At 40.8% G+C, this 27,529-nt stretch overlaps 4 protein-coding genes across 15 annotated transcripts in view; 3 read left to right on the forward strand and 1 right to left on the reverse strand.

The window, feature by feature from the left end:
- The window catches only part of LOC120835144 (arf-GAP with coiled-coil, ANK repeat and PH domain-containing protein 3), a 61,618-nt gene extending 59,648 nt beyond the window's left edge, over positions 1-1,970 (forward strand). For both annotated transcript variants that reach the window (XM_040203764.2, XM_040203763.2), the window contains exons 25-26: positions 189-238; positions 1,160-1,970. In XM_040203764.2, the coding sequence (XP_040059698.1) occupies positions 189-238; positions 1,160-1,228 (119 nt within the window). In that variant the 3' untranslated portion in view covers positions 1,229-1,970. The remainder of the gene's footprint in view (positions 1-188; positions 239-1,159) is intronic.
- A 628-nt stretch (positions 1,971-2,598) lies between these two features.
- On the forward strand, positions 2,599-8,215 carry ube2j2 (ubiquitin-conjugating enzyme E2, J2 (UBC6 homolog, yeast)). The gene is made up of 7 exons (XM_040203771.2): positions 2,599-3,251; positions 4,514-4,644; positions 5,396-5,436; positions 5,621-5,723; positions 5,829-5,967; positions 6,056-6,136; positions 6,233-8,215. The coding sequence occupies exons 2-7, from the start codon at positions 4,514-4,516 to the stop codon at positions 6,521-6,523; spliced, it is 786 nt and encodes a 261-aa protein (XP_040059705.1). The 5' UTR covers positions 2,599-3,251; the 3' UTR covers positions 6,524-8,215.
- Positions 7,196-9,794, forward strand: LOC120835147 (RING finger protein 224-like). 5 transcript variants are annotated; one of them, XM_078092431.1, is made up of 3 exons: positions 7,196-8,382; positions 8,610-8,947; positions 9,056-9,794. In XM_078092431.1, exons 2-3 carry the CDS (start codon positions 8,629-8,631, stop codon positions 9,133-9,135), a joined length of 399 nt encoding a protein of 132 aa, XP_077948557.1. In that variant the 5' UTR covers positions 7,196-8,382; positions 8,610-8,628; the 3' UTR covers positions 9,136-9,794. The 5 variants fall into 5 exon arrangements, with proteins under 5 accessions (XP_077948557.1, XP_077948560.1, XP_077948556.1 ...); XM_078092434.1 differs by having other exon boundaries at positions 7,583-8,382; positions 8,610-8,936; XM_078092430.1 differs by lacking the exon at positions 7,196-8,382 and adding an exon at positions 8,400-8,479.
- Positions 9,795-10,926: 1,132 nt separating this feature from the next.
- hipk1b (homeodomain interacting protein kinase 1b) lies at positions 10,927-26,771 on the reverse strand. Of its 7 annotated transcripts, none has more exons than XM_040203758.2 (18): positions 26,187-26,771; positions 24,029-24,759; positions 22,903-23,094; positions 22,594-22,775; positions 21,501-21,624; positions 21,217-21,336; positions 20,948-21,034; positions 20,640-20,824; positions 20,406-20,556; positions 20,133-20,319; positions 19,743-19,861; positions 18,857-18,991; positions 17,749-17,897; positions 17,338-17,409; positions 16,992-17,156; positions 16,535-16,749; positions 16,342-16,454; positions 10,927-12,870 (listed from the first exon to the last, which is right to left on the reverse strand). In XM_040203758.2, exons 2-18 carry the CDS (start codon positions 24,755-24,757, stop codon positions 12,418-12,420), a joined length of 3,378 nt encoding a protein of 1,125 aa, XP_040059692.1. In that variant the 5' UTR covers positions 24,758-24,759; positions 26,187-26,771; the 3' UTR covers positions 10,927-12,417. The 7 variants fall into 7 exon arrangements, with proteins under 7 accessions (XP_040059692.1, XP_040059693.1, XP_040059691.1 ...); XM_040203759.2 differs by having other exon boundaries at positions 16,535-16,743; positions 17,749-17,900; XM_040203757.2 differs by having other exon boundaries at positions 17,749-17,900.
- Positions 26,772-27,529: the final 758 nt, after the last annotated feature.

Below are 27,529 nucleotides of genomic sequence, written 5' to 3' on the forward strand. Positions count from 1 at the left end.
GCAGCAGCCGCACTGTGCCTTGAATAATTTAGTGTCTCCAAGATCTAAAACATTTGTGTTTTCTCACAAGCATTGTTCCACCATCCCTGAGAAATGTTGTCACATGCTAGAGATGTCTAATTGCGTGTCATATACTTCACACACCTGAGTAAATAATCACACTGACATATCATTGCTTTTGTTACCAGGGGGTGTCACAGGTGGCAGAAGAGTTAAAGCAAAGGATGTTCGGGATAGAGTGAGTGAAGCATGCCGGGCTGTCTTACCAGAACACGTGTGATACTTTGATTCTCTCTGCTCTGGTGGCTGGGGGGTTCTGTTGCACACTTACTGAAATATTTTAAGGGGTCTTGATAATTTTTGGGTTCTGAGGAGCAATGAAGGATGTAGACGGAAATCTTTTGTAGAAGTGGATTGTGTCTAAAACGTGTAATGCATTTATATTTGGAAACTATTCATAGGCATATTCATAGACCCCCATGTTAAAGAGAATGGGTAAGTGTAGTACATTCCCTTTTATGACATATTATTAAATATAAATAGGTATGTCAAGCCCACAAATGTAGGTATAACTTGCTAGTGACTTAAAAAAGAGTAAAAAGGATCCCAGGATGATGCAGGAGTGAAATAGATCTGCAAGGCTCTGATCTTCACCTTTGTCAAATTAACCAAGAGTCACATTTAGAAGGTTTAGAAGGTATCTTTTATAAGTGTTCATAAAACACATATTACGTTTGTAGCAGGTATGTGAAAAGCATTTACTCATGTACCAAAGATGTTTTGAAGAAATAGTCATCTATTGTACCAGAAATAATCAATGTTTTATGTGGCTCTAAAGTAGAAAGAATTAGTAAAAAGATTAGAAAAACATCTGACAAACAGCTGTCTGGAGGCTTTGCTTTGGGCCATTTTCTCTTTCATGCAAAGGTTCAGGCCTGTCCGTCTTTGTTGGTGGATTGGGAACTGTGGTTGGATGGAGATTGCACTATTTGTTGGCTTATTTTCTTCATGTATGATGCTGTATCATGTTCAATGAACGTCTTGGTGGTATTACTCACTGAGGGTAAAGGTATGCAAAAGCCTCAAATTTGGACACTGCAGTCTCCACGGTGCTCTGAGATGGGACAAACCCACTTTGACTTCAGTGTCCCTGTTGCAGGTGAATTATCCTGCGTTGATGTCTTTCGCGAGTTTTCTCTCCTCGCGTCTTTCCAGCCCGAGAAGTTGAGGAGAAGGAGCATAGAGTTCAGCCAGTGCAGGACACCACAGTAACCACTGACTACCGCTTCTTTTGACTGCTCTTCAGTCATCTTGGAAACAAGCGGGAGCAAGCCACATGCCATCGAAAACAATATCTTGATGCTGGAGTGAGTGCTGCAACCATAAGCAGACACTAATCAAATGCCCTTCTAAACATGTGATGTCAAGGTGAATAGTGTAGAATTTTGTCATGTCAAATGTTATAATACATAGTAAAGTGTTCATTTGCACCAGTTTTTGTGATGGCAAGAAATGATTACTGTACATCACATCACTGTATAGCATGTCGGAGGATCTCCTGGCTACCATGATGCTTTTAAAGGGTGGATCCATGCCGGAAATGTAGTAATGCACTTCCATTAAGTTGTGGGAATAACAAGAGATACAGTTTAAAAGAATTTTTAAAAATTGAAGCAGCAGAATCTGAAAAGATTTGTCTATATACAATACATTGTAAAATCTCCAAGAATGAGACAAATAACACTGGTGACATCATACATGTTATTTGTCTCAGGCTTGGAGATTATAATAAATTTTCCATTTGCTTAATTATGCTCTCTATGATGAGTAAACTAAAGTGAGAAATCAGTGAAGTAACACTAAAAGCTGATTTTGTAAAGTGTAATTTACAAAAAAAAATGTTTTAAATTGTTTTGACACTGGTGAAGCAATGAGATGAACTGCAATTAGTAAAAAGCCTAAATCATGAACGTTTTTTTTTCTTTTTTCAATTTTGTTAACAATATAATGGCTTGCATAAAGCCATAGACACTGGCAACTTTGATATGTCTTGCATGACTGTGATTAATAGACAACAAATGTGAGTATGGATATTTTAATTATTATATTGCAGAGTAACGGTAAACTATATTGAATAAATATTGGTGTATTATAGTGAATAGTGCTGAAAGAATAGAGTTGGACATAAAATACATCCCAAAGATTATATATCTTTTATTGTTATTTTCTTTGTAAAGTGCGAGGTCCGATAATATATTCTGTCAACCATGAGCTGTTTTGAATGCCAAGAATTTGGGCATGCAGCAATAAAGAGAAGCTGTGTTGGGTGTTGAGGAGAACATGAATATGGAACATGTTGAGAAGGAGTTCAGCATAGGTGCTGCCTGGAAGCATAGCATATGCTGCATATTAGGATTTTGAAGCAATGAGACAAAAGGCGAGAGTCCAACAAATACAATATGAAAATAATCTTATGCAGAAGCAGTTACATTGGTGAGACAGCAGAAGAAGCACAAGAGCTTAATTGCAAAGGCAAATGACATTGGAGGCAGAAAGGAATGACAAAATCAGAGCATGAGGGCAGAAGAGGAAACTTTCATAGCAGGGGTGATGAACGCAACTTCAAGTTAAGTCTGACATGGAGGATTAAAATTATAATCAAAGCAGCAGTGCATCATATTATATGAAGGGATATGAGGAAGTAAGACAACAAATGAACTGTTTGATGAAGGGCATTTAGTCTACCTAAATGATGGAAATAAAACTGATAATGATATTGGCCCAGTGGATGAATGGAAAGCGTATCACGAAGGAACCATTTGCAGTGATCAATACTCGGTATTTTGTGAAATAAATATGTATATATTGGTAACAGAACAAGGCGTGGGTGGAAGAGCTACAGAGTACAATCGTTACATTGTAATATTTTTGACACATAAACAACAACGACCAGACAAAGTCCTTATTTGCGGTGTCCAATACACCAAAATGTATGTCATTCAAAACAATATAAACTCCCTAGAAAAAAAGGCAGTAATGCAACTAATAGGATACAAGCTACCGCTAATCACCACAGAAGAAGAAGACAAGAAAGCGAAGAAGAAGGAAAGCGGAAGTGTCGTTTGTCTTCTGGCAATAGCTAAAGCTACGTTGGTGTCATCGTCTTATTGCTTTGGGGTTTGACAACAGAAACAAAAGCGTTATTTCGTGTCCAGCCACGGATACACATTGTCACTGAAGTGTCTCGAGAGGTATGTATATACTACACTTGATCTACTTCGTAAATACGAGAGATTTGGAAGGCCGTTCTTGGTTGTAACAAAACTAGCCACCGCTAACGCTACGTAGCCAAACATAGCTCTGGCCTACGTTAGCTGACGTTAACCGTTGGTGGTCATCATAACGTTAGTTCACACAGATAGGACTTCCCATTAGCTCTGGCTACGTTACCTGCTAGCTTAATTAAAGTCGGTGTGTTGAGTCGTCGTTCCTATTATTCGATTTGAATGATAACAGTTGACGGCAGTGACGTGAGGACATTCTGCAGTTTTAAGTTGATTTAACGTTACACGGGTCTATATTGCCAATCAATCGATTTGTGCGTTTAGGAAGAGATTTGGCGATGGCGTATTAGTTTTCCAAGTAGTGTTGGTTAGCGTAACCCAGTTTAGATAAATTGCGTCAAAGCTCAGAAGCCTGTGGTTTATTAGGAAGTGAGCCTGCCATCATTTCAAAGTACAGGCCGTTAGCGTTATATTGTAAACTGGTTGGGGCGATCAATCCAGCCTCCACTTCGAAAAACACATTCAAGCCAGCGTTATTATAAATAGCCTGATTATCACTGAGTCACACCTTGAGGCTGTGTCCTATTAGCCTGAAGTGGAATTATTATGTAACTATTGATTGTTTCCTTTTAAATCGAATCTGAGATTGACCAGAAGTTGACACGGGAGCAGTTTGCTGATCAGTGCGCCGAGATAGAAGGATAGTATTAGATAGGACTTGTATTGCCAATATATTAGCAATAAGATCTCCAAATACTACGTTAACTAGTACTTTGTATATTACCATTTCAAACTTCAATCATTTGAAGTCCATGCCGGTTTGTCTTGTATGTAGTATACATTATTTTTCTCTTGTGTCAGGGTCATCTATATGTCAGTCTATATTAATTGTATAAAATAAGTAAAAAGTTTGCTCAAAGAGAATAGTTTTTAAATTACACAATTAACTAAGTATCTATTATCTAAGTGATCCAGATGTTCCTTTTTTGTTTCCTGTTTTTAATTAATTGCATTATAATATAAAACACGTTTTTTTATTCATAAAATGGCCACATATCCCTTTACTTTTCCACTTAAGTTTTATTGCATTTTGTATACTTATATTTGAGTAGTTTTGTGAAACAATTTTCAGCCATAAGGGAATATAACCTCATACTAGAGCCTCTGTGTGTCAATTTCAAGAGACTATATCAAGATGAATTTCATTAAATCTTCCTCTAAATCCTTAGATGAACAACAACGGGAATAAGAGAGCTCCAACTACAGCAACTCAGCGACTTAAGCAGGATTACCTCAGGATAAAGAAAGACCCTGTGCCTTACATCTGTGCAGAACCTCTCCCTTCCAACATCCTAGAATGGTGAGGTGTTCATCCTGAACTCATTTTAATCACAAAGGCAATGCGTTGTATTTCATCGCTCTAACTTGGACCCTTATTATGCTCTCAGCAGAGAATTCTAGAAAGCTTTTCACTGAGGCCCTTGTGTCCAGAAATTGTTTAATCTTCTATATAATCATACTGATATGTTCACATTTAAATGATTCCAATAAAAGATTTACATTGTAAAGTGTCTTTGGATACTAAGAAAAGCACTATAAAAACAAAGGTATTATTGTTACCATTCCTGGTTCCTTTTAATATATATATATATTTTTTTGGAACTACTAAGTCTGTTCCAGTATGTGCTTGTATTTTTAAGTGTATGGATGATTTGTTATTAGTTAGCAAAAAAAGTCAGTCAAGTTGATGAAACAAAACCAAAATGGAAGACAATACTGTGCTGCTGATGATGAAGAGATAAAATAACAAATGAATCAAAGATGATTTGGCTAGAAATGTCATGAATCACAATATTCTTGCATGTCTCTGACATGTGATGTGCATACAAGTGCACTTCCTGTTTTGATTTCAAGTTTGAGAAGAACTCCATTCGTGCATCAGAGAGCGACTTCAGACAAATGTCTTGTGATGAAAATATATATTATGGTCCTATGGAGGTTTCAGCTGTTTATTTATCTGAACTGAAATCCTTTTTTAAGATAATGAGAAATTTAATTTAGAATTTTTTGGAAACATGGATGTCACTAATGGAAATCTTTTCTGTCTTTAGGCATTATGTAGTCAGAGGGCCTGAGAAAACTCCATATGAAGGTAAAATTCACTTGTTAAGTTAACATAACCCATAATATCCAAGTAGTGTTGTTTTCTGGCAATATTTTGTTAATTCTAAGTAGATTCCTGCCCATTCTTTCCGTTTTGGGAATGATGTGATTACAGATTTCAGTTTTTTGTCTCAAATTTCAAACTTGAAACATGTCAAATACATTTTCCTTAGGGGGATATTATCACGGCAAACTCATATTTCCTCGGGAATTTCCTTTTAAACCACCAAGCATCTATATGATAACACCAAATGGGAGATTTAAGTGCAATACAAGGTAAGAATATAGTGAAATTGTTGAAGAAAAGTCAGACTTTACAGTATTTTAAAATGGATTGTTAATGATCTTTTATTGTACCTCTGCAACCTGTTTTCTCCACAGATTATGTTTGTCCATCACAGACTTCCATCCAGATACGTGGAACCCTGCGTGGTCCGTCTCCACCATTCTCACAGGTCTGCTCAGCTTTATGGTGGAGAAAGGCCCCACCCTCGGCAGCATTGAGACCTCTGACTACACAGTGAGTGCAAACGAATGACCAAAAACGCTGCACATACTAGCGACCCACCTGGGATGCCCCAAATGTTTGATTTGCTCTTTCTTTGCAGAAAAGACAGCTGTCAGCCCAGAGTCTGGCCTTCAACCTCAAGGATAAAGTATTTTGTGAACTATTTCCTGATGTAGTCGATGTATGTATGAGGGGATCTCTAACTTCCGGTTGCTTTTCTCTTTTTTTTTTTTTTGTTAGCCTAATACGCTCCAATTTTTTTCCTTCCCCACACCAGGAGATGAAGCAGAAACAAAAGGCCCAGGAGGAGCTAAGCGCCCGCACTCAGCCTCTCCCCTTACCCGATGTCGTTCCTGACGGGGACCCTCAGCACGCCCACTACGGGCTCCCTGCCCTCAACGGAGGTCCCGCCCCACTCGGGGGCGCCAACCCTGCCCCTGGCGTGCAACAGGCCAATCGCAACCATGGACTTTTAGGTGGGGCTCTTGCCAACCTCTTTGTTATTGTGGGCTTTGCGGCGTTTGCCTACACGGTCAAGTACGTGCTGAGGAGCATAGCCCAGGAGTGAGTGGAGCTCGGGGTGTCCCCCCTGCAGGGGAGCCAGCTATCGGACTCCATATTCTACAAACACACTACGTAGGGGAGGGCTGTTCAGTCCTAAGTTAAACTCCTCCACAACCACCACCACCACAGACTTTGGATGACGGAATCTCAAAGCCGGCCAACCCAAGAAGGACTGAGAGGAGGAGTGCCGGGGAATTGAAGGGGCTTAGTAAAACGGTTAAGACCTACTCTGTGCTTCAGTGGTTTGTGTCTGCAGTAGGAACAAACTTGGCTCATGGGTTGTGGAAGAGTATAGAACTAAAGCAAGCGTGCTGTAGGTCACTACTACAGAAAGATGTTAAAAGGCGGCATTGTTCTTCTGCCTCATGAACATTACCAAAAAAAAAGCTTAAGTCGGTAATTCTCAGAACAGGCTACTCCATACCCATCTTTTTTAAAAGAAGTATTTCCCACTGCACTGTTCACTGGTCATTCATCCAATCTTAGAGGCTCCTCTAGCTGTTACAGAGACCAATGTTTAAGTCAAGATTAAGGGAGCACAACAAAGACCAGTTATGCGAGCATTTGAAAGGTCTTCAACTAACTAACCATCTTTTTGCATTTGTCACTCTTAAAGTTACAAACAGCAGCTGTATAACTGGTTTTTCCACTTCCAATGTATCTGTTGAGGTGGAAATGTAACCTGTTTTTCTCTTCCTGGCAATGTGTTGATCTTCAGATGAAATCTAACACGTAATCATACAGCAGAATGAATTTTACACACAAACCTAGAAGACTAATCGCTACTATCAAAGATGATCATGCTGGCACTTTCCAGCAGGATCGATTTCCTGCACTTGAGCGTATAACTGAGACATCACAGGCGAGGCGACTAGTGCAGAAAGAAGTCATCCTACAAAAATGTTGCTGAGTCCATTTGTAATCTATATTTTTCTTTAGTTAGATTAAAAGATAAATAACTTTGAATTGGCAATCTTCAGACTATCTGCATAAAGGTGGTCAAAGTTCAACCTCAAGTCCAGACATTCCTTTCTGTCAACCTGTGAGCCAAGCGGTGAACCCAGTGTCTGCACACAAGTAAATAGACCAGCATCTCTTTTTTTCTTTCTTCTTTTTTGGTTAATTGGCTTAGATGACCAATATAGCACCAATCTATAAAGGTCCATGTAAAGAGACACACATTTCGTTTCTTTATATTTTCTTTTTGATAATTATTTTGGTTTTGTTTCTCTTATTTATAGAAACTGTCTCGGCTTTTCTGTCACAAACACCCAGACGGACCATGGGCCGGGCTCACATATTTGCTGATAATTGCTGTTGTGCATTGCATTTAGTAAAGATGTTTCTACTGTGTATCGACTGTTCAACAGCAAAGTGGTTGAAAGCAGAATATTTGCCTTTTTATTGCTATTTCTTTGGCACCATCTTAGAAAAAGACAAACTTATGAGTGAGTTTTTGTGTGCTTATACAGCAAATGCCCAAATCTCCATGCTTCAGTTATTCTCGTGTGACATTGTATGTGTTCATAGTAAATGCAAATATCTCTGCTCGGCAGGTTATTTTAGAAAACCTTTTTTTCTAATCTGCTTCGGTGACATTGTATTTCAAAATGTCTCCAACATCGAGGGAGTTGTTGTATAAAGAGGTCAGGGTTTCATGTTCTGCAAATAAAGACGTCCTTCTCATGAAATGCAAGATTGCTCACGAAGGCTGTATACCTTTTTTTTTTTTTTTTTTTTTTTTTACTTTGAGGAAGTAATTTGCTGCTGCTCCCCCTGTCAGCTGGAAAATATGCCACCTGGTTGAATTCCAGAGAAGACCTTTCAGTGCGAGTGTTTCCCTGGAAAACGTGACATCACCAGGTGAGGCGTGTCATCAGGCACCGCTTTAATAAAGCCCGAACAGTGCAAACGGCCACAACAAACCCGAGTCCAAAGACGCTCTACCTTCTCTGAAAAAGTAGCGCTTTTCGGTTTTATTTAGATTTCTTTTATCAATAGAAAAAAAGATTTACCAATCCATCCGATATTGAATTTTTGATGCAAAGTCCTCTTTTCTTTTCTTTTTTGTCACGTGCTGTGTGGTGAAGGGCTGCACTCCGCTCCACCATGTTTGTGAGCGAGGCGCTCGAGTGCGTCGTGTGCTGCTGCGAGTACTCGCGCAGGGGCCGGATCCCAAGGGTCCTTCACTGCAACCACACCTTCTGCGCCCCCTGCCTGGAGAAAATGTCCAAGCTGGAGGGGGTCATCCGGACAGTGTCCTGCCCTCTGTGTCGCTGGACCACCTGCACCCGAGCCAGTCTGACCCTGTCCGGAGCCCTGTGGGTCAACACGGATATCTGGGATATGATTCCAGAGGAGACGCCGGGGAAGGAGCAGCATTTGGATTTACACCAGACGAAGACCCCACGCATCAGGTACAAACGAAGTGTGTCATCAGTTTTCATTCTAAGATTTTTCTTCTGTAAAATCAATGCATGCCTCATGTTGATCAATGCACGCCCGATTGAACATATCTGTGTCTGTCCCTTTTCAGCCCTGATTCCAGACACGCTGGTTTCACGTCCTCACTTCAAAAAATCTTCAGCTGCGTCCTGGTGCACTAACGAGAGATGAACGACTTGTGACCGCTCATTCCGCATCTCCATTGCTCGGCACGTTTAACTCCAATGCTTCTCGCTGACATGTTTGGCTTACATTTGCAGCAATGAAAGGTTTGAGTAATAATGATTCGAAGTAAGAAAGTTATTTATTGACATTTTGAAATGGCCTATAAATGAACAGATGATTAACCTTAATACGTTAATACTGCTCAAAGAACTATTGTTGCTAATCACTGATACCCCAGAATATATAACGTATAAATGTTGCCTTGTTTTCATTGAACAAATACGTTTTAATTTGAAAAAAATTTCAATTTAAAACTCCAGAAAATGTATTATTTGGTGGTTTATTCTTAGACTTGTATTTGATTATTATATTTACAATACAGACCTAGCTATTTTGACTTGTGTATGTGTATATATATAATTAGTTTTACAAAACCAGAAAGATGGACAGATATCTGTCGCTGCTGGTCTTGGGAGTGAAGGACCCAAACAACTGAAGTTTGTGAATTAGTTTAAAAATAACTGAAATATCAACAAATCCATGTTCATCAGTGAATTGTGAGTTTCTTCTGATCTGAAGAAAATTATTTATGTATTGTTCACTATTTGTGTCACATTGCCACCATGTTTTTGGTGCATTTGGAATAAAAACAGTTGTGATCTGGATCTCCGCATATATTAGGGAAGGATTGTTACCCTCAAAGTTACTCTTTAGCAGGATTTATTTAACAGAAAACGCAGTGGCTGGAGTATTGTATTTCTTCATTTGGTTTAGGTGTGTCAGATGGAAGTTTTTGATGTATATCTTTTAGATTCCTTTTAGGAAAAAATATTTTAGCGGTTTTAAATATATTTAATATTTTTTTTCAAATATAGAAAAATGGTTTTAACAAAAATTGTCCTAGAGAATATCTTAAAAGTCACAGTATAATGTGTAAATAGTCATAAATGTCATAAATATGTGTCAAAGTTTTTTGTAAGTCATCAAAAGTCAAATTAAATGTCATGATAGGTTAGGTCGTAAAAATGGAATGTTACATTATGAATTACATTTAAATGTCAAACGCATTTCATACAAAATAGGTCTACAAATTGTATAGTACACTATATCAAAAAAATGCTTTGTACATGCACATTTAACATAAATATCCTAAAAATGACAAAGTGGAAGGTCAAAAACTTATCCAACATATTTACAATTATAATAAAATAGTTTATTCCTTGAAGTTCCTTGATTTGCTAGGATATTGATTCTTATAATGTTCACGAAATATGTAATTTCAACATCTTTGTAAACCACTTATGAGAATAGTTTTTCATTTAAGACAAGACCGATGTTTGAGCTTCTTCACTTTTAGAATGTTCCTAGATGTTTATTTGACTTTTATTCACAATATTCACGAGCAGCCCTTTTTTTTTAGCTTTCTCCAATAGCGCCGATTATATGGTTGCGTGTGACCGGCTTTGCTTTTGTTGTAAATACTGTGCAGAAGGTGACAAAAGCTTCCATTCCTTGAATCAATAACAAGACTCAAGACAAGATAACGTCAAACGTTCACACATTGTTCTCATTAAATCTGTAACGGCCATTGAATCTGCTCCATAATCCAAGAAAAGGCCCTATAAAGCGTCTGATATTAAGTATATTAAGTCTGTTTTCGTGCCACTGTATTAATGGTATTTAAAGATCCTATATACACTACTACCTTTTCTCTGGAGTATCTGCACGCAGGGACGTGGAAAGCCAAACGTTTATAAACAGTTGGAAAACGGGGCAAGTAATAATGAAAAAGCGTTGTGAATATGCGAGTATTTTTTATTGAAAACAGCAACAGTGGATTATTTGAGCTGAAACCTTTTTCCCTGAATTAGATCTACCAAATAGCCTCTTAACTTTACTATGTTATGGTGAAATACAGTTAAATATTCAGACATTACAACACAAAACTGACGCATACACAACAGGGAAGTGTTCACTAAGAAGCTTTCATAACCCACAGAAACCACCCCGAGATTCACCTCCTTGAACTAAAAGACTGAGGAACGGCCACAAATCAGGCCAGACTGAGCAGCGTGACGCTCGTGTCCGCACTGCAGGATCTACAAGTGAAAAAACAGAGGACTTCAACATTTCTTATTCAGACAAGACTATCAGCCACAGAGTAGATGAGTAGAAGGCCGATTTGTCAAAATCCCAACTTCCTAGCAAGCACTATCCAAAGTGTCACGAGGAGAAGAAACTAGTTCATGAATATACAAACTGTTCAAACTGACCATGGATCCTTTTTATAAATCAATGTCCAACAGCAACAGAATCCAGAAGTATAGAATAGTTGTTCTTGTTTTTATATTTCAGGGGCAAAAAGGTAGGGAAGAAGGTTATATATTATTATATTATAATATAGGAAAAATTAAGAAAATTAATACAAACGCCTATCACGTCATTCCTCAGGATGGTGATCTAACTCCGTTGTACTTCATAAATACATTCAGCACTCAAGTTGATGCGTTTTTTTAATCTTTTTTTTTTGTTTCTATTGCATAAGGACATGATAAATCCTGCCTAAACACTGTCACTATATTAACAGACTATCACATGTGCACTTAAATTAACATGTATCCATCACAGTTTTCACCACAGCTCGTCTCATGTTTAACATCTTCATGGACCTTTCTCTTCCTTTCTCACAATGACAAAACATATTTAAAAATATATGTAAACAACACAATTGCGATGAATCAGACATGGTTAAGGTAGTCAATTTTTTTTTGTCAAAAATAAAAAGGGCCACACTGCGTTAGTGTGAAACACTTCATGAGGCTTCATGAGAGAGAGAGAGATGAGAAACAAAGGGCATGGAGTTGTCTTTCAGCTAGCCCTTCACTAACTTTGAGTTAGGCGTCTCTAAAGTTCACCTAAAGTGTCGTTGCAGCTTGTGGAAGGAGGAACGTCTCTCTCCACACAGACCTCGAGATAAACAGGAGTAAAATACATTTACCACAATGCCATAATCATACATCTGGATAAGATGGGTGTAAAATAAGGGTTATAAGCAATATTGTTAAGGGAAGAATTTACCGATATGATGACATCAAATAATAGAAAAAAAAAGATTTAAAATACACAAAAAGACCCTAAAAAAGCTTGTAAATGAGTCGAAGGGGAAATGCCGCATTTGAGACCAAAGTAGCAAACAAATAAGCGGACAGCAGTTATTCTGATAGAAATGCAGTTTAAAACTCCCTTTGTGGTAAATTGTGGGAAAGTAGAATTTTTGTGTGTGAATCCCTATAGGAATGGGTACTGTGTGAGGCGCCTGGGGCTTAGCTGGTAGGCACCGTAAGCCTCGGCCCGGGGAGTCACACTAACGTAAGGAGACCCAGTGGCGAAAGGATGCTGGTAGACGGCGGGCAGGCCATGCAGGAGACTACTAACAGAGTCCTTACGACCGGCCGAGTCCCTCCTGGAGGAAGAGGACGAAGCGTACGTCGCTGCATAGGCGGAGGGAGAGTGTGCGTGGCCGGCGTGGCCACGGCTCAGCAGCTGCTCCATGGCCTGAGAGGCCGAGGAAAGAGCCGTGGAGGCCGGATAGGCGTACAGGCTGGGCCCCGGGGCCGAGGCCAGGGCCGACACCTCAGGGAAGTTGTAGTGAGAGGATACGACCGGAGGGAACGTCGGTTGGCGGCGCATTGACGAGTCGCTGTGGGAACGCTCCTGAGATGAAGAGACAACCGGCTGAACCTAAAGAAAAAGAAGAAAAAATACTCAGTATGCAGGAGCGCATATATATTAGTTACATTTTAAGTTGGCCCAAAGGTTTTAGGTAGCATTAAAACTCTTCTTTCTCGTGAAACGGATTACGCCTACAGTGCATACAGTCCATTTCCTGTTATAGATCCTGAATCAACATGTAAATGTGCGCAGCTAGAGCAATTCCCGCCCTCCACACGCCCACGTTTAACCAGAAATATATAAAGCAGAACACCTCGTGAATGCTCATGTACGGACATGTTTTAACATAGAAAGTGCCTGAGGATCCCATAACACTGCTAATTCTTCAATCTAAGCAGGACAAACAGTGCCGGAGTTTCTGTCCTGCAGCCTAACATGCGCACTGCACTATGCTTTTGTTACCAGTAGGGCTGCAACAACGAATCGAAGAAATTGATTATTAGAAGTGTGATCACGCGATTATTACGTCACTCCGCACAGAGCAAAAATATAAGAGCCGAGCCGACGTAGAGGAAAGGGCAGCCAACAGTGCCGGCAGTTGTTGTGAGTTACATGACGCAGGCAAAGACGTCTGTTCGAGTTAAGTCGTCCAAGGTGTGCGAGCATTTCACACTAAATAAACTAAAATAGTGTCAATGGCAAAATATGTTAAGTCAGCGTAACATGGCACAGCAGCACCACGTTGTCCCGTTTTGACGTGAGGAACGTAAAGAGCCTCCAGCAGGCAACACGCTAGCGTTAGCTCGCTAATAACAGCAGTAAAGCAGTTAGCAAGACTAAGACACATTTTCATTTACACGCCTTTTTTGGACCATTCATTTTTTTATCTGTTGTCTTGTATTTCGCGCTTTATCCCATTTTGGTTATTGTTGACAAATATATTTGTATGTGTTGTACTTTTTAATGCTGTCATATACGGTAGTTGATGTTATGGCTGTAGAGGAAGACACGTGATCCATTAAACCAGCGAGGCTAACTAACAAGCCTCTAATGCAGTGTGGGCCGCGGCTCACCAGTGGGAAGGTACTGCCGGTGGGCCGCGAGAGGTCATTTACAATAAATAAATAAAATGTTTTTAATTTTCAATTTTGAAAAGTTTAAAATTAATATAAAAATATTTAGGATTTAAATTACGTGTTATTCCGGCCTTGATTCTTGCCTTGCCCTTGATAATCAAAAGTTCTGTTCATGGGCTTAGTTGGGGGTTTGCTGTCTTGTCTTGATTTAAGAGTTAGGTAAGGGGGGAAGCAGGATCTGCCAAGCAGACTGACAGGATGGGGAGTCAGTTCATGTCCTGGCTGAGGAATGTAAGGTCTGCGGGTCAACTAGAAGATTTACCAGCCAAAGGGGGGTTAGAGACACACCAACACTATTCAACATACACACTCTGTTCGCTGATGTTTACGTTAAGTCAGGAGTCTGGACATTGGATGTGACCGGATCTTTAGATGCGGGAGGTGGAAGGTCCTCCTCTACGCCAGTTTAGGGCCAATAGAAATCTTTCCTTCTCTGTCTTTCAAGGGTTATAAAACATGATGTTCTTGCTGATGTTAGTGAGTTGTTCTTCCGGCCTGTGTGCTGCCTGAACTGCTCCTGCCTTTGCAAACGCAGCGCTGATACTTGACCTGTGATCTGACAAATAAATTTCCCAGAACGAGAGAAGTCGTTCGGCTGAATTTTTGATAACCCCGACCAGGCTCCAAATCTTGAACACGTATTCTTACACCCTTTTGGATCTGTTTGCTGTGTATATAGTTGTACATTAAACCTATTTGTAACACTTGTATATAATGTGCAGGGAAGTAGGGAGTTTGACATTTTCTTTCTTTATGTCATCTGTTTTGTTAGATAGGGAGTTAGGGAAGAACTGTGTATATTGATTTTATTGTTTGTTTGCTTAGGTTAGTTAGTTTCCTTTTAAAAGTAAGAGGCGTTTTGTTTTTTATTTTGGACTTGTTGGCTCCTAAAGCTGTTCTCCCAGCCCCAAATAAATACAAAAAAAACAAACGCAAAGTTGGATAGTGGTCTCGCTCTTTCCGGTCTCGTCTAAGACCTGGTCGTAACATTAGGGTTGCAAATTTCTGTATTGTACTTAAAACGATTGATAATTGATACGATACAAAACGCAATTATTTGAACAATTCTAGCGGCACATTAGTTATGTGAAACATTAATTGATGAAGCACAAACAATTAATAAAACGGACAGATTAATAAAACAAAAAGGCTCTCGCTCGAAAGGGCTGCTCTTGTCCGCCTGTCGTTGTTCAACAAATGGCACCGCCAAACAAAACAATGTCAAATGGGGCGCCCTCTTGTAGTATTAAAGTAAATATATATGAGCCCCGGAGAAAATGGTATACAAAACATACATTGTCGGTTAATACATTTTTAATCGATTAAATTCTTAAGGTCATATAATCATCCCTAGTTTATGTTTTGATCAGAGTTGTGATTAAAGGTTTGGGTGGGCCGCAAAAGATTTTCAGATTTCAAATTGGGCCGCGGCATTCTTGAGTTTGGGAACCGCTGCTCTTATGCATTAATTTACAACTAAATTAAATTAAATTAATCTCATAGCACTTGGTTATTTTTTTAGCTGTACTTAGATGTGGTGTATACATTTCCTTAACTTGCACTACAATGATAATAATAATTTAATTTATATTAATGTTTACTTGAATATATAAGCTTCAAGTAAACATAGGTGTGTGTTTCGGAGTGTGTCCGAGTGTAAGAGTTTGTGAGTGTGTGCTTCTGTGAGTGTAGTGTAGAGAACAACTTATTTTTTATAGATTATTATTATGTTCAAGGAGCAACCTGTTTGTGGATTTTCTGAAGTATTTTTGCAATGTGAATTTGCAGTTCTGTTTTAGAAAGCTTTGTAATGCTGTTTTTTGTATCTGATTCATTGATTAATCAAAGAAATAATCGAGTGATTAATCGATTATCAAAATAATCGTTAGTTACCACACTGTATGTTTCAGAAGGATCGCAACAATCAGTGGGATTCACCATTCTGGATAGCTCACTGGTACAATTTACCGCTGGATTTACCTTATTTATGATAAGGAGGATCTATTAGTGCAAAGTCACATGTCAAATTAAGATAAGTTAAGTGTGTGAAAGGCATCATTGTACCTGCAATGGTTATAGATGGAGATGGATACCTTGAAGTATGTTTTTGAACACTGATACTTTGTAAATCTTTAATATTTTAAAAATCAAGATTTAAAGAATTCTTGTCAAAAATGATGAAATACCAAAGTCATGGTCTAGTGCCCTACGGGTACAACCACTATATGACATTATTTGAGATATATCTTTTCCCTCTGTGGCTGTGTAAATGGACATTAATCTTTCAACGTCTTGACCAACTGAAAAAAAGTTATCATGTTTAAGCTTGTAAACTGTCCCTCTAAACATAAACCAATAATGGCAATATATACGTGTGAAGCCACAAACACAAAAGAAGCCTCACCTGGCTAAGGTTTAAGGGGTGTGACTGGCTCGGCACGAGTCTGTGACGTTCCACGCTCTCCCCTGAGCTACAGGGCTGTCGGTTGGATGATCTCTTTGGCTTCATGTAGGTCACTGTTAATTGAAATGTAGTTGGCATTTTAAATTCCTCATTTGGTCAAACTCAAAGATAACGGTAGATGGGGGGCTCTTACCTGTCTCCAAGCGTCCACGTGAAGCTGCTCCTCTATCAGAGCCCTGGGTTTTGATTGAAGGTGCCACCACGGCTAGAGACCTGGCCTGGCGTGATGACACAGTGCTAGCCGGGTGCAGAGCGCGGGGCAGAGGAGTCAGGGGACTGGCTGTAGAGGAGTCCGAGTCGTGAACCGTCACGCAGCTGATGACATTAGCGCGCTGGCTGAGGCTAACGCTTACAGAGAAAAACATGTTGTGTTATTTTACAGGAGAACGGCAGATCAAAACGAGTGAGTGAAACATGCCACATTTCCTCTTGTTGTCAATTTGTCATGGTACTATATGATAAGTGCCTGGATGCAGGTCTACGTATTTGACTAGCACTGTTGCGTCGAGAATAGAATAAATAAGTTGCCAATGGGCACCTGTGTCATGGACAAAAATATTAAACAGTCCAGAGGAGTTTCTTTTCCTCACCTGGCGGGATGGAATTTGCGCTCATCCTCAGTGTCAGTGTCGCTGTGAATAGTGATGATGCTGACTGCTGGGCTGGGTGTGTCGGAGATGACGATTGGCTGTGACCAGGTGGCACTGGGCGGGGTCACACCACTGCTGCTGAGTAATGATGCAGTGGAGATACCCCTAAGCAGAGAAACGAGAGGAAACGTTTTCTCACCGAAAGCAAACTCTATTTCAGCTTGGATAACAGACAAGAACAACTAAAAGAAATAGGGTGCACATATCTTTGTCCACTTTAAAAAAAATAAAAATCCACTACTACTACAATTACTACTCCGAAACTTGCAGGACACACAAAACCAACCTGTTTCTGTTCTCTCCACGTCTGGCTTTGCCCTTCTTCCTCTCCTGCTGGGGCCTGGCTTGGGTTGTGCTCCTATTAGGACAAATACGTCAGATGTTGACACCATTGGTAAAATCGGAACATGAAAAGAAAAGAAGGCTTTCTTTTTCCAACATTAGGTTGGAAATGATCACAAAACCAGTATATTGGTCTGACTCACGTAGCATTACATCTCTGAATATGCACAGTACTTGCAGCACCTTACATTAGACAAATGGTATTATGAGAAATAAAGTGACCATTTTAACTATAAAATGGGATAATCATAAGTAAGAACCATTATAAAGTATTAAGTGTGTAAAAGGGAGTATCCTCTACAGTTAACGCACTGTGATTTTATTTATTTATCTAACTTGTGGCTGGGCGACCCACCTCCAGCTGTGTCCCTGCTGAGTGGAAGCATTTGAGTGAAGGGGTGATTCAGTAAGATTGGACTGGAGGGCGGAGCTGTGGATGGCCACGCCCGGGACCTGCTGCCACGACGATGGTATGAGGATCTGTTGAGTGCCAGTCGGCCAGGCCTGCTGAGAAAAACCACAGACGCTCACACTTTAGTACATGCAAAGTCAAAGATTAGATGTTGAGTCAACACAATTCAAGTGGTGCTGGATTGGGCCAGACAAACTGAGCCATGCTGAGGAATAAATCCAAAACATCAAAGACAAACAGGGTAACCAATTGCCTCAGCTCTTCAAACAGGCAACAGCACAGAGATAGATAAGCGAGCAACCTCTCCCAAGCCATTCTCTTATTATAGCACTGCCCTGCAACTAATGCACAAGACGATCACATGCAAAACAACGATGAAGTACTGCAAACAGTCCGATCAGGTAGAAAGACGAGTATACACAGGACCGTGGTGCCTGTAAGAGAAGAATACCGAAGGAAAGATTAGTTTAGTTCACCGATGCCTCACGCTCTGCCGATAAGCTGTCTTGGGAAATGTTCTGGGGCTGAAACAAAAGATGTGCGTCAGAGGGTCGGGCAGTTGATTTTAGCGGGCTTTGTAGCTGTGACCTGCTTTGCTGCAAACAAGGAAGTACAGGACAAGAGAAGCTGCAAGCAAAGCGCAGACTAACTCAGCAACGCATGCGCTCCATGCCCTCAGCACACCTAAGGGAAAAGACAGCGGGGAGGGAATGAAATACAGTTTGCACGATGTGGGGGTGTGTTGTCCTTTGGAGCGGAAATAATTTAGTATATTTTGTCAATTTGAATTTAATACCACAAATGGTAGTTATAAAAAATAAAAATAGATTTTCAAGAAGGATGGTGATGATTTCAGCCCCCAAAAAAGGGTTTGATTCAGACATGTCTGCTTGTGAAAAGACAAATGAAGGGAATATGATGCATACATTAAAGACTAGCCCTGAGTGGAGAGGAAAGATTGGAAACAAACTATGTATAAAAAGGGCGGGAAAGAGATGGCATTGTTAGTGAGAGTGAATGGATTTCTTCAGGGATGTCCTTGTTGCTTTACCAGCACTGTGGCTGTGTGCTCCAGAAGGGTGGGTCGACCCACCCCGGTGCCCAGCCCGAGGGGCAGAGAATACTGGGGAGCTATGCCTGCTGAGGGGGGTTGCAGGGTGGCCACCATCAGGGGTGTGCAGGAACCCTGGAGGAGGGAGGGAGGATAGAGGAAGGCAAGGTCAGGGCACGATGAAAAGTCCATTAAAGGCTTTATCTGAGGAGATGCATATACCACTGGGCACCCTCTGGACACCTGACATCTATATATAATTAAGAAGCTTTTTGAGCCAGTTGAGTGTCCCATATTAAACAACTGGCCTCTATCCCAGATAGGAGACTGGGAATAAGAGGCCTGGCCCTGAATGGAAGCCCAATCAGACCTGGAAGCAAATGCAAAGCAAAAAACAGCAGGAAAAAATAAAAAACAGCATGGACTGTTTCGCTGCAGTCAAATCTTTTGAAAATTCAGAAGTCAGGGGTATAAAAAGGGCATTTTATCAGATAATATCCACTAAAAGCAAAAAAAAAAAACCCCGGTTGCTGTCAGCTTTGCACTAATGATTTGTACATGATTCATGGATGTTGCCGGATATTATCCTGCAATCCGGAGGTAAGGTTTCTAAATCGATTTCAAAGGAAATCTGTATAGAACTGCTGAAATAGAAGTCAATGCCCTTCTCTGAACCAACCTCACATAAGTATATGACACAAATCCCGTTTTCCTAATTAAACTCCTATGCCCCTTTGCTTTAGGAGATGGATACATGAAGCAGGTCTACACAGCATGTTTGTCCCAATCTGGATCTATTCAGAGGAGTGTTTGATGCCATAAAATATTTCTTGTAAAAGATTAAGACTGTCCCAGACATCTGACACAACACCAAACAAGCGCTTACCTGTGTGAGCATACTAGGCTGAATCTGCAACGACTGAGCAGACTGGTTTTGAGGTACTATGGGAACAGAGTTTTCCATCCTCACAGGGAAACTGGAACTCTTATTGGATGGCTGTAGCCCTGGAAAACAATTCAACATAAGGATACCAATAAGTAACACCAAATACTGAAATAATGATCTGAATTGTCATTTAGCATGCATGCGTATCCATTCAGATGATTAATGTAATATCTCTGGTTTCAGAGACAGCATGACACCAATAAAACAAGAGAACAAACGGAGGATAGCCTTCTTGATGATCAAATGGGAATAAAACTGTGAATTGTATTTTGTTACCACTTCCACACGCCACAAACCATTCTGTTGTTCTTGTCTTTAATTATCCTTTACCTTGAAGCGTGGAGGGTGGGCAGACGATGAGAGTCTGCTGGAAGGGTTCTGTCTGGCTACACAGCCCAGCAGGACGCGTTGGAATCGGGACACTCTGCTGAGCAAGCCCGGGAATATTGATGGTTGCCTGCTGGTACAGAGCTGGCTGATAGTTCAGCAAAGGCACTGCTCCTCCCGCAGAAGGCACCTGTCATTGTAACACCACTTATTAATACGAGACGAGCTGCACGTCCCTAAACATGTCCAAATATATCGGTGATCAACAGGTTGTACCTGGTTATGCTGGTTGAGTTGGCTACTGAAGGTGACTGTGAGGTTGCCCCCTGCAGCACTGGGCACCGCGCTGGTGGAGTACAGAGATTTGCCGCTATCATAGGAGCTCCGACGCTTACAGATCTCCATGTTCTGGAAGCAGGACTTCACACTGGAGAGAAAGGAGGGACAGTGTTTCAGGGGCTGCGTTTAATTCCTAACAAACATATTTGCGGAAGTCTCCACATCACTTACTGTGAGCTGTGGGGATAATCCATAAGGTGGCTCATTGTGACAAAGGGGTGACCCAGAGTCTTTGTAGGCGTGATCCTTTTGTCGGCATCCAGACGGAGCATGCGCTTCAAGAGGTCTATAAACTCTCGCCTGTCAGCTTTTTCAGCCAGCATGTCCGTCCCCTCCAAATGAGAAGACAGGTTGACCTGGAGTACATAACAAATGGAGGGTAATAAGGTCAAACGAACAATGCATGGTACAGGTAATGGGATATTTTTGGTTTGTGTAAAAACGAGTTAATTAGAGAAGATTTGTGAAAGCCCTCTCACCTGCATCATGTCGTCCAGACAGTTGAAGATATACTTCCTGGCCTCCTTGGACTTAATGCCCATCTCCATTTCATGCTCTGCTGGGGTCTGGAAGTTTTGTTTCAGTATGTGTTAAAAACATTTTATAGGTACAATTGAAATCAAAAGGTGAAATTAAAGCAGCATCAAGACGTGTATATATGAACCTATACAGTAGATCTCTGAATTCACCAAAACTCCTTTAAAGCCTATTTACTGACGGAGTTGGATTAAGATGAGGTTCCATTTACCTTGAGTCTCCAGAGTGGGTAGCTGGAGTCAGGCCCTCTATTAAAGAAGCGACTGGTTTTGGTTCCGGCGCTCAGCAAGTACTCTGCAGGCAGACCTTGAGTCTGGGAAATGTAACGAATCTGGAAACAACAACATTCAAGGATGAGATTCAGATTGAGAGAAATCGGTGGGCGGATATGACTGCCCAATAACAATTTGGGGCTTCTTTTCAATTTCATCAGTTAGTTTTTTCAGGCATTTGAGCACAAGATAAGGTTTTGGAAACACTGAAGTCAGTACTGACCTGGTCGTACTCAGAGGCTCCGGGGTAGAGAGGCCAACCCAGAAACAGCTCAGCAATCACACAGCCTAAAGACCACATGTCAATCGCCTCACAGAATGGCAAACCCAAAATGATCTCTGGAGCCCTAGAAAGCAGAGACAGGATTAAAGGACGGGTTTCCAAGGCTTTAAGTCAGGGGTGGGCAAACTTTTTGACTCGCGCGCCACAATGGGTTCCAAAATTTGACATAGTGGCCGGACAAGAAAGAGGTGGATGGAGAGTTTGTGTGAGCTAATATAAATTACATGTAAACATCATTACATGAAAGGATTTGGATTTCAACAAGTAGCAAAGCATTTATTTGCAAGGCAATTTAACAAATTTCATGAACATGAACAATACAAAAACTTGTCGTAACGTGACTGATCAAACATCATAAAAACATCTGAGGTCTGCGCCCAAACCAATTACCTTACTTGAACTTCTTTATTATCTGCATTAATTGATTAAAGTTGACTATGGTTTGCTACAATTTACTTGAAGAACTATCAATCCTTTCAAATGTAAATGCTTTACTCGCCACAGCCAAATTCTACCCGCATTTGGCGGGTGCTAATGTCAAGCCCTGGTATATGTACGTTTCCATTTAACTGCTACTCAAATTGTTAGTATTGTAGCGTCGGGGTGTAGTGAGTCACTCAGCACACGCAGGCGAATGGACGCTCTGGTAGCAATCCTTTATTTAGTTCTCCAGCAGCAGAAATACATACACCCCACGCTATCGGTACACTCCCTCGATACTTGCAGTCGGCAATAGCAACAACCTAGAACTCCCGCTAGCAAACTTGACTAGCCCCCCAAAGCAACGGGAACACCCGCCTCCCACTGGCCACCCCCTGTCTAGCATGAACCGCCACTCCCCGATTGGCCAGCGTGAGGGGACTGACGTGAAACTGACAGAACACACTGCTGAACAGGGTCGCTACAGTATTTTGGGGGCCGTAGTTTGCCCATGTCTGCTCGAAGCTATAGTTTTGTCACAGTAACGTGGCTCATTTTTGTCTCAAAAGGGTTACAAAAAAAGACTAGACGCAGCTGGATGTGTTGCACTTACCTGTAGTAGCGAGACTGTAAGTAGGTTGAGCAGACAGCTTTTGACACATGACTTGCTGAGCCAAAGTCAATGACCTTCACCCTGTAGGGCTGCCTGTGGGGGTCGACCAGCATGATGTTCTCGGGCTTCAGGTCGGCATGAATCAGCCCAAGGCTCTTCAGCTTCATCAGTGCTGTAGCCACCTAAAGATACAAATACGCAAATATTCATCTTAAAAACAACTACTTAATTATAACAAGGACAACATAAAAGTAATACTTTGGTAGGTTAAAAAAAGAGTTCTGAATGCCTGACAAAACATTTGCATACCTGCTGTAGGATGGGTCTGATGTGCCTCAGGGGGAGCGGGCTGAACTTGCTGTGCTTGAGAAAGTCGTACAGGTTCTGCTCCAGCATCTCAAACACAAGGCAGGTGTGACCCTTGTGCTGGAAGCATTCGTATGAACGCACAAAGTTGTACTCATCAGCGTTCTCTGCACTCAGTCGGTTCAGGATACCCACCTGGTGGAAACACACAACCCGTGTAACTTGTCTAGTAAAGATGGTTTATTAATATTATTTCAAGGGAATGTAAAATAATGCAGCTGTACAAAGGTCAGTAGTTGAAGTTTGTTGCATAGTGGTTGATAGTGATCAATTTAACAGCCCTAAACAATCACAACCTGGTAGCATTCGTGAGGCGCCCGCCGGTAAAGTCGAGCTCCGTTAATCACACTAACGTTTGACCCCGGTACTCCTTACCACTAAAACATTTAGTGCCTGTAGGCAGTATACTGGGAGGAAGGAACAGCATTTGCACAACAAAAGAGCCACCTGTCAAGATCCCATTTCTAGGGAAATGGTTTTCCATATATTACACCATGACAATGGTTTTATAGTGTAACTGAACATTTCCCCCAAAAAGGTACCTTCTGACCCTGGGGGAAGTAGTGGTAACAACTTAGCTCTGATGTTAAGCTGCCATTGCACGTGTTCAGAAGTGCTTGTTGGATGGTTGCATGGCTACAGAGATACAGAGAGACTAGAGGTAGTTAAAGCCTGTGGGAAGCAGGGTACTGCTTGGATTAAAAACAAGGCTACGCTATGATTTATGCAAGCTCTATTCATTAAGGATTAGTATAGGGCGATGGCTACCATGTTTTTACCAAGTTGTTTAGAGTAATATAAAATACTCATTAGAGAGGGAGTAGTAGGTTTTGGCAGCTTACATGCATCATAGTTAAAACATTTAATGGAAAGTTATTTTTTATAATTAAATATTGAATTTAGGTTAGGTTTAAGGCTAAGTTGTGATGGTTACTATATTATTTTAAATCTTTTCTAAAAAGGGAACCAATTAACCAATTTTAATGAGTAATCAGAATACTTGATTATCTAAACAATAGATAGCAAGAACCACTGAATGTATCGGATACACAAAATTATGTTTGATTACCTCAATTTGGCCCTGGCGAGCATACGAAGGATGGTTTTTCAGAATCTTGATAGCAACAATCTCATTGGTGCCCCTCTTCCAGCACTTGGCCACTTGTCCAAACGTGCCCCTTCCTAAAAACTCCAGCACTTCATAGCTACAGGACACAGAGCATAAGATCTCGTGCTGCACAAGCTGATAATCCCCTTCCCCATTGGAGCTGCTGCTCTTGGTGGTTGGAGCCGAGTGGGGTATTGATTGGCCCGTGCCTCCTCCGCCACCACCAGTGCGGGTGGAGTAAGTTGCTGCAGGGGCCGAAAGCTCCTCCAAAATTTGGACACTGCCACACCCACTGCCGCTGCCTTCAGTGGTTTCCTCAATCTTTCTTTTCTGCCCGTGCCGGTGCCCCCTTGTTTCAGAGGACGTCTCGGTGTGAGTGTAGGAGGAGGACGTTGCCTGCTCCGCCACACGTCGGCTGGATCCACGCGGAAGACTGCCAGTGCTATCGGCTGCCCGCACCACCACTTGACCTCTGGAGCCCGGAGCTGCCGGAGGGAAGACCAGGGATGGTGCAAAGGGTGCCACGGCCATGGCTGGCGTAAAGGCGTATGCCGACTGGCCTGCGATGGAGCTGTAAGCTTCGGTGGTGGACACATCCCAAACACTACTCTCCACCTTCACCTTCTTAACGCGGCAAAAGGCACTGGAGGAGATGGAGGGAGGAGAGAAGACCTGCAGCTGAGAGCTCATTGCTGAAAAGAGAGTGATGAGGATTACACACAGATAACAAAATAGGAACCTAAACCACCGTAATAAATTCTTTGTTTCAAGAAGTTATTACGGTGGTTTAGGTTCCTATTTTGTACTAACGTTTGCAAAATTAGTTGAGTTGAACAAAAAACAAAAAAAATCAATGAAAACAGGACTGAAGCTAAAACAATGAATAGACTGCAACAAAAACTAAATGAACTGCTTTAGTCATAGTTTATGCAAAACATCCCCATTTCAACTCAACGTGAAAATTTACAATTAACAACAAAAAAATGTATTTATCGTAAATTAGCAGTTAAATTGATTACGAAAATAGTAAGCTGCAGACCGCTGTGAACAGAACATTTACTTACTCATGGAGGTAGGGTTATTAGCAAGGTTTTGTATTATTCTATAATAGGACTACTATAGGTTCAGTTAGCTGTCCCTAATAAATAGGCAGCTGAGCGAAATAATTAAATAAAAATAAAAAAACATGAAAATAATAATAATAAACGTGCACTCCATTTACACTATATATTTTAAGAAACTGAAAAGGTATTATTTGAAGGAGGGCATCCCTCAACGCAAAGTATTAACGTTATAATAAACTGGTTATAACATAATCATAGGCCGACATCACCAGCGTCTGGGTATCAACAAAGAAAAATGCTGTATACACAAAAACATTATGTACTATCCATAATTTGCAGGACAAAAAACAATAATTATCTAAAGGGGAGCATGTGCACAGAGTGATAAGAGCTGAGCATATATATTCCAATGTGAGAGGTTTACGCATTGGCAAGATCCATCAAGATTGTAACGTACGTTTCTATCATTAATCTTCCGATGTTATGTTTCAAAGAAACCGTGCAAGCAGCAAAAACAGAAACATAAATCTATACATTAGCCACTATTAGGCTGCACCGACAGTATTCCGGTGCAATGACAACCAATGATCGAAATATGTAGGACCTGCATTTAATGTGTCTGATTACCGGGTGAACTAAACGTTCCACTTGAACGAGTAAGTATAATTCAACGCGGGTTTCGACGCTTCCGAACATGAAGTTGAACGTTCGTTAACTGCAGAAATGGTGACCGAGGGCGAATGTTGGAGACCATGTTGGAATTCAAGCTGATCGCTAACATTACTCTTTTCTAACGCACAATGGAGAATGTAAAAAGACCTTTGATCATCCCTCCGATGAACATCAACATCTGTAACCCGTGATACGAGCAGACTTTGGGATCCAATCAACAACATTACTTAACTCGCTAATGCTAACAAGCGTTAGCCTAACTTAACGAAAATATGACGATAGAGGATTAGTGTCGTATCTTCAAAGTCAGTTAACGTTATACGTTTAATGGCATTGATTACATGGGGAAACGCCGTGTTATTTAAGAGAATGTTATTACATACCGAATTGGATGTTATTACAGCGTCGAAAAGCTGGTCTTCAGAGGTCTTCAGAGTCCAAGGTTTAAATCCCACCGCAGTGTGCTGGACCAGCGTTATGCTATTAGCCTCCGCTAGCTAACGTCGGATGCTAGCTAGGCCTGCATTGTTTCCTCAGTCGATGGAGAGCTGGGCAGCAGCAAAAGGCATTACAGTGTAGAGTTTTCAGACGAAAACCCAGGCTGCATTACGATACTAAACCTAATAATTCAGTGCTAAAAGCATCTCAATTTGTTGATTAAAAACATAATAAATTATACTCTAAAACCGCCTGTCTTTGAGCAGAAAATCCACTTATTCACGGAACAACCACGTCTTTATATCAGCTGCGATCCGTACGGCATTTCCGGTTACTACCGTAATTACCAGGAATTCGGCAGAAGATGCACACAGAGATGAGCTCAATTTCTCGCAAGGTGGTGTTAGTGGTCAAACAATTGTATTCTCAACTGTTATATGATTTTCCCATTGTCGAAAGATTACGATTATGCCGAGCGGCATTAGGGCTCATTTTCACGCGTCCATGAAAAAGGAAGACATGTTTACGGTAAAAAAAAAAAGAAGTTGTCCCTGACGTAACGTAGGAAATACCAGTAATTTTCCAGTAGGACCTAAATGCTCCAAGCGTCCTGGGACAAATAGGCCAGCTTATCAATTTGCGCAGGTTTTAGTCAGTAAGGTGCTTAAACCTTAGCACACCAGAATATGGAGACATTTAGTCTTTAGGGAAATCCAAAATGTGGCAATTGTGAAGAGAATGTGCAATCTTGTGTGCTTCTTGTGGAAGACCTTCAAGCGAAGACTTAACACGTCATATGTTATCATTATGATTAGTCACATTTCTAATAGTATTACTCATTCTTTCATTCTTTACATCCCGCTGTATCCACTGAAGCGTTTGTTATTAGTATTTGTAATATTTACATCATTAAGCAACTTACTACTCTCACTATAAGTAATGAATACCATATGCATCGAATGTATTTTAACTCTGGTATTTTGTTCATTATGTACACATGACACCTGTCCCTCCTGGGAGAAAAATCCCTTTGTTGTTCTCCATAACATTTCATCCTTCTCTTCCTCCCTGTTACAATTTTTTTGGGGGTAGTTTTTCCTGTGCCAATTTGAGGCTCCCGGGATCAAGCATGGCTTATGTGTACAGATTGTAAAGCCCTCTTGGGCAAATTTTTGTTTTGTGTCAGGATGGGTAGAACTACCATGGATCCGGAATTATGTTTACAATACGAAAAAAGTAAAGCAATAAAACATATAGAAAGTGTACTCTTCATAAACACATACGGAAT

This window comes from Gasterosteus aculeatus, chromosome 17 (genome assembly GCF_964276395.1).
Source record: "Gasterosteus aculeatus chromosome 17, fGasAcu3.hap1.1, whole genome shotgun sequence".
NCBI classification, from domain to species: Eukaryota; Metazoa; Chordata; class Actinopteri; order Perciformes; family Gasterosteidae; genus Gasterosteus; species Gasterosteus aculeatus.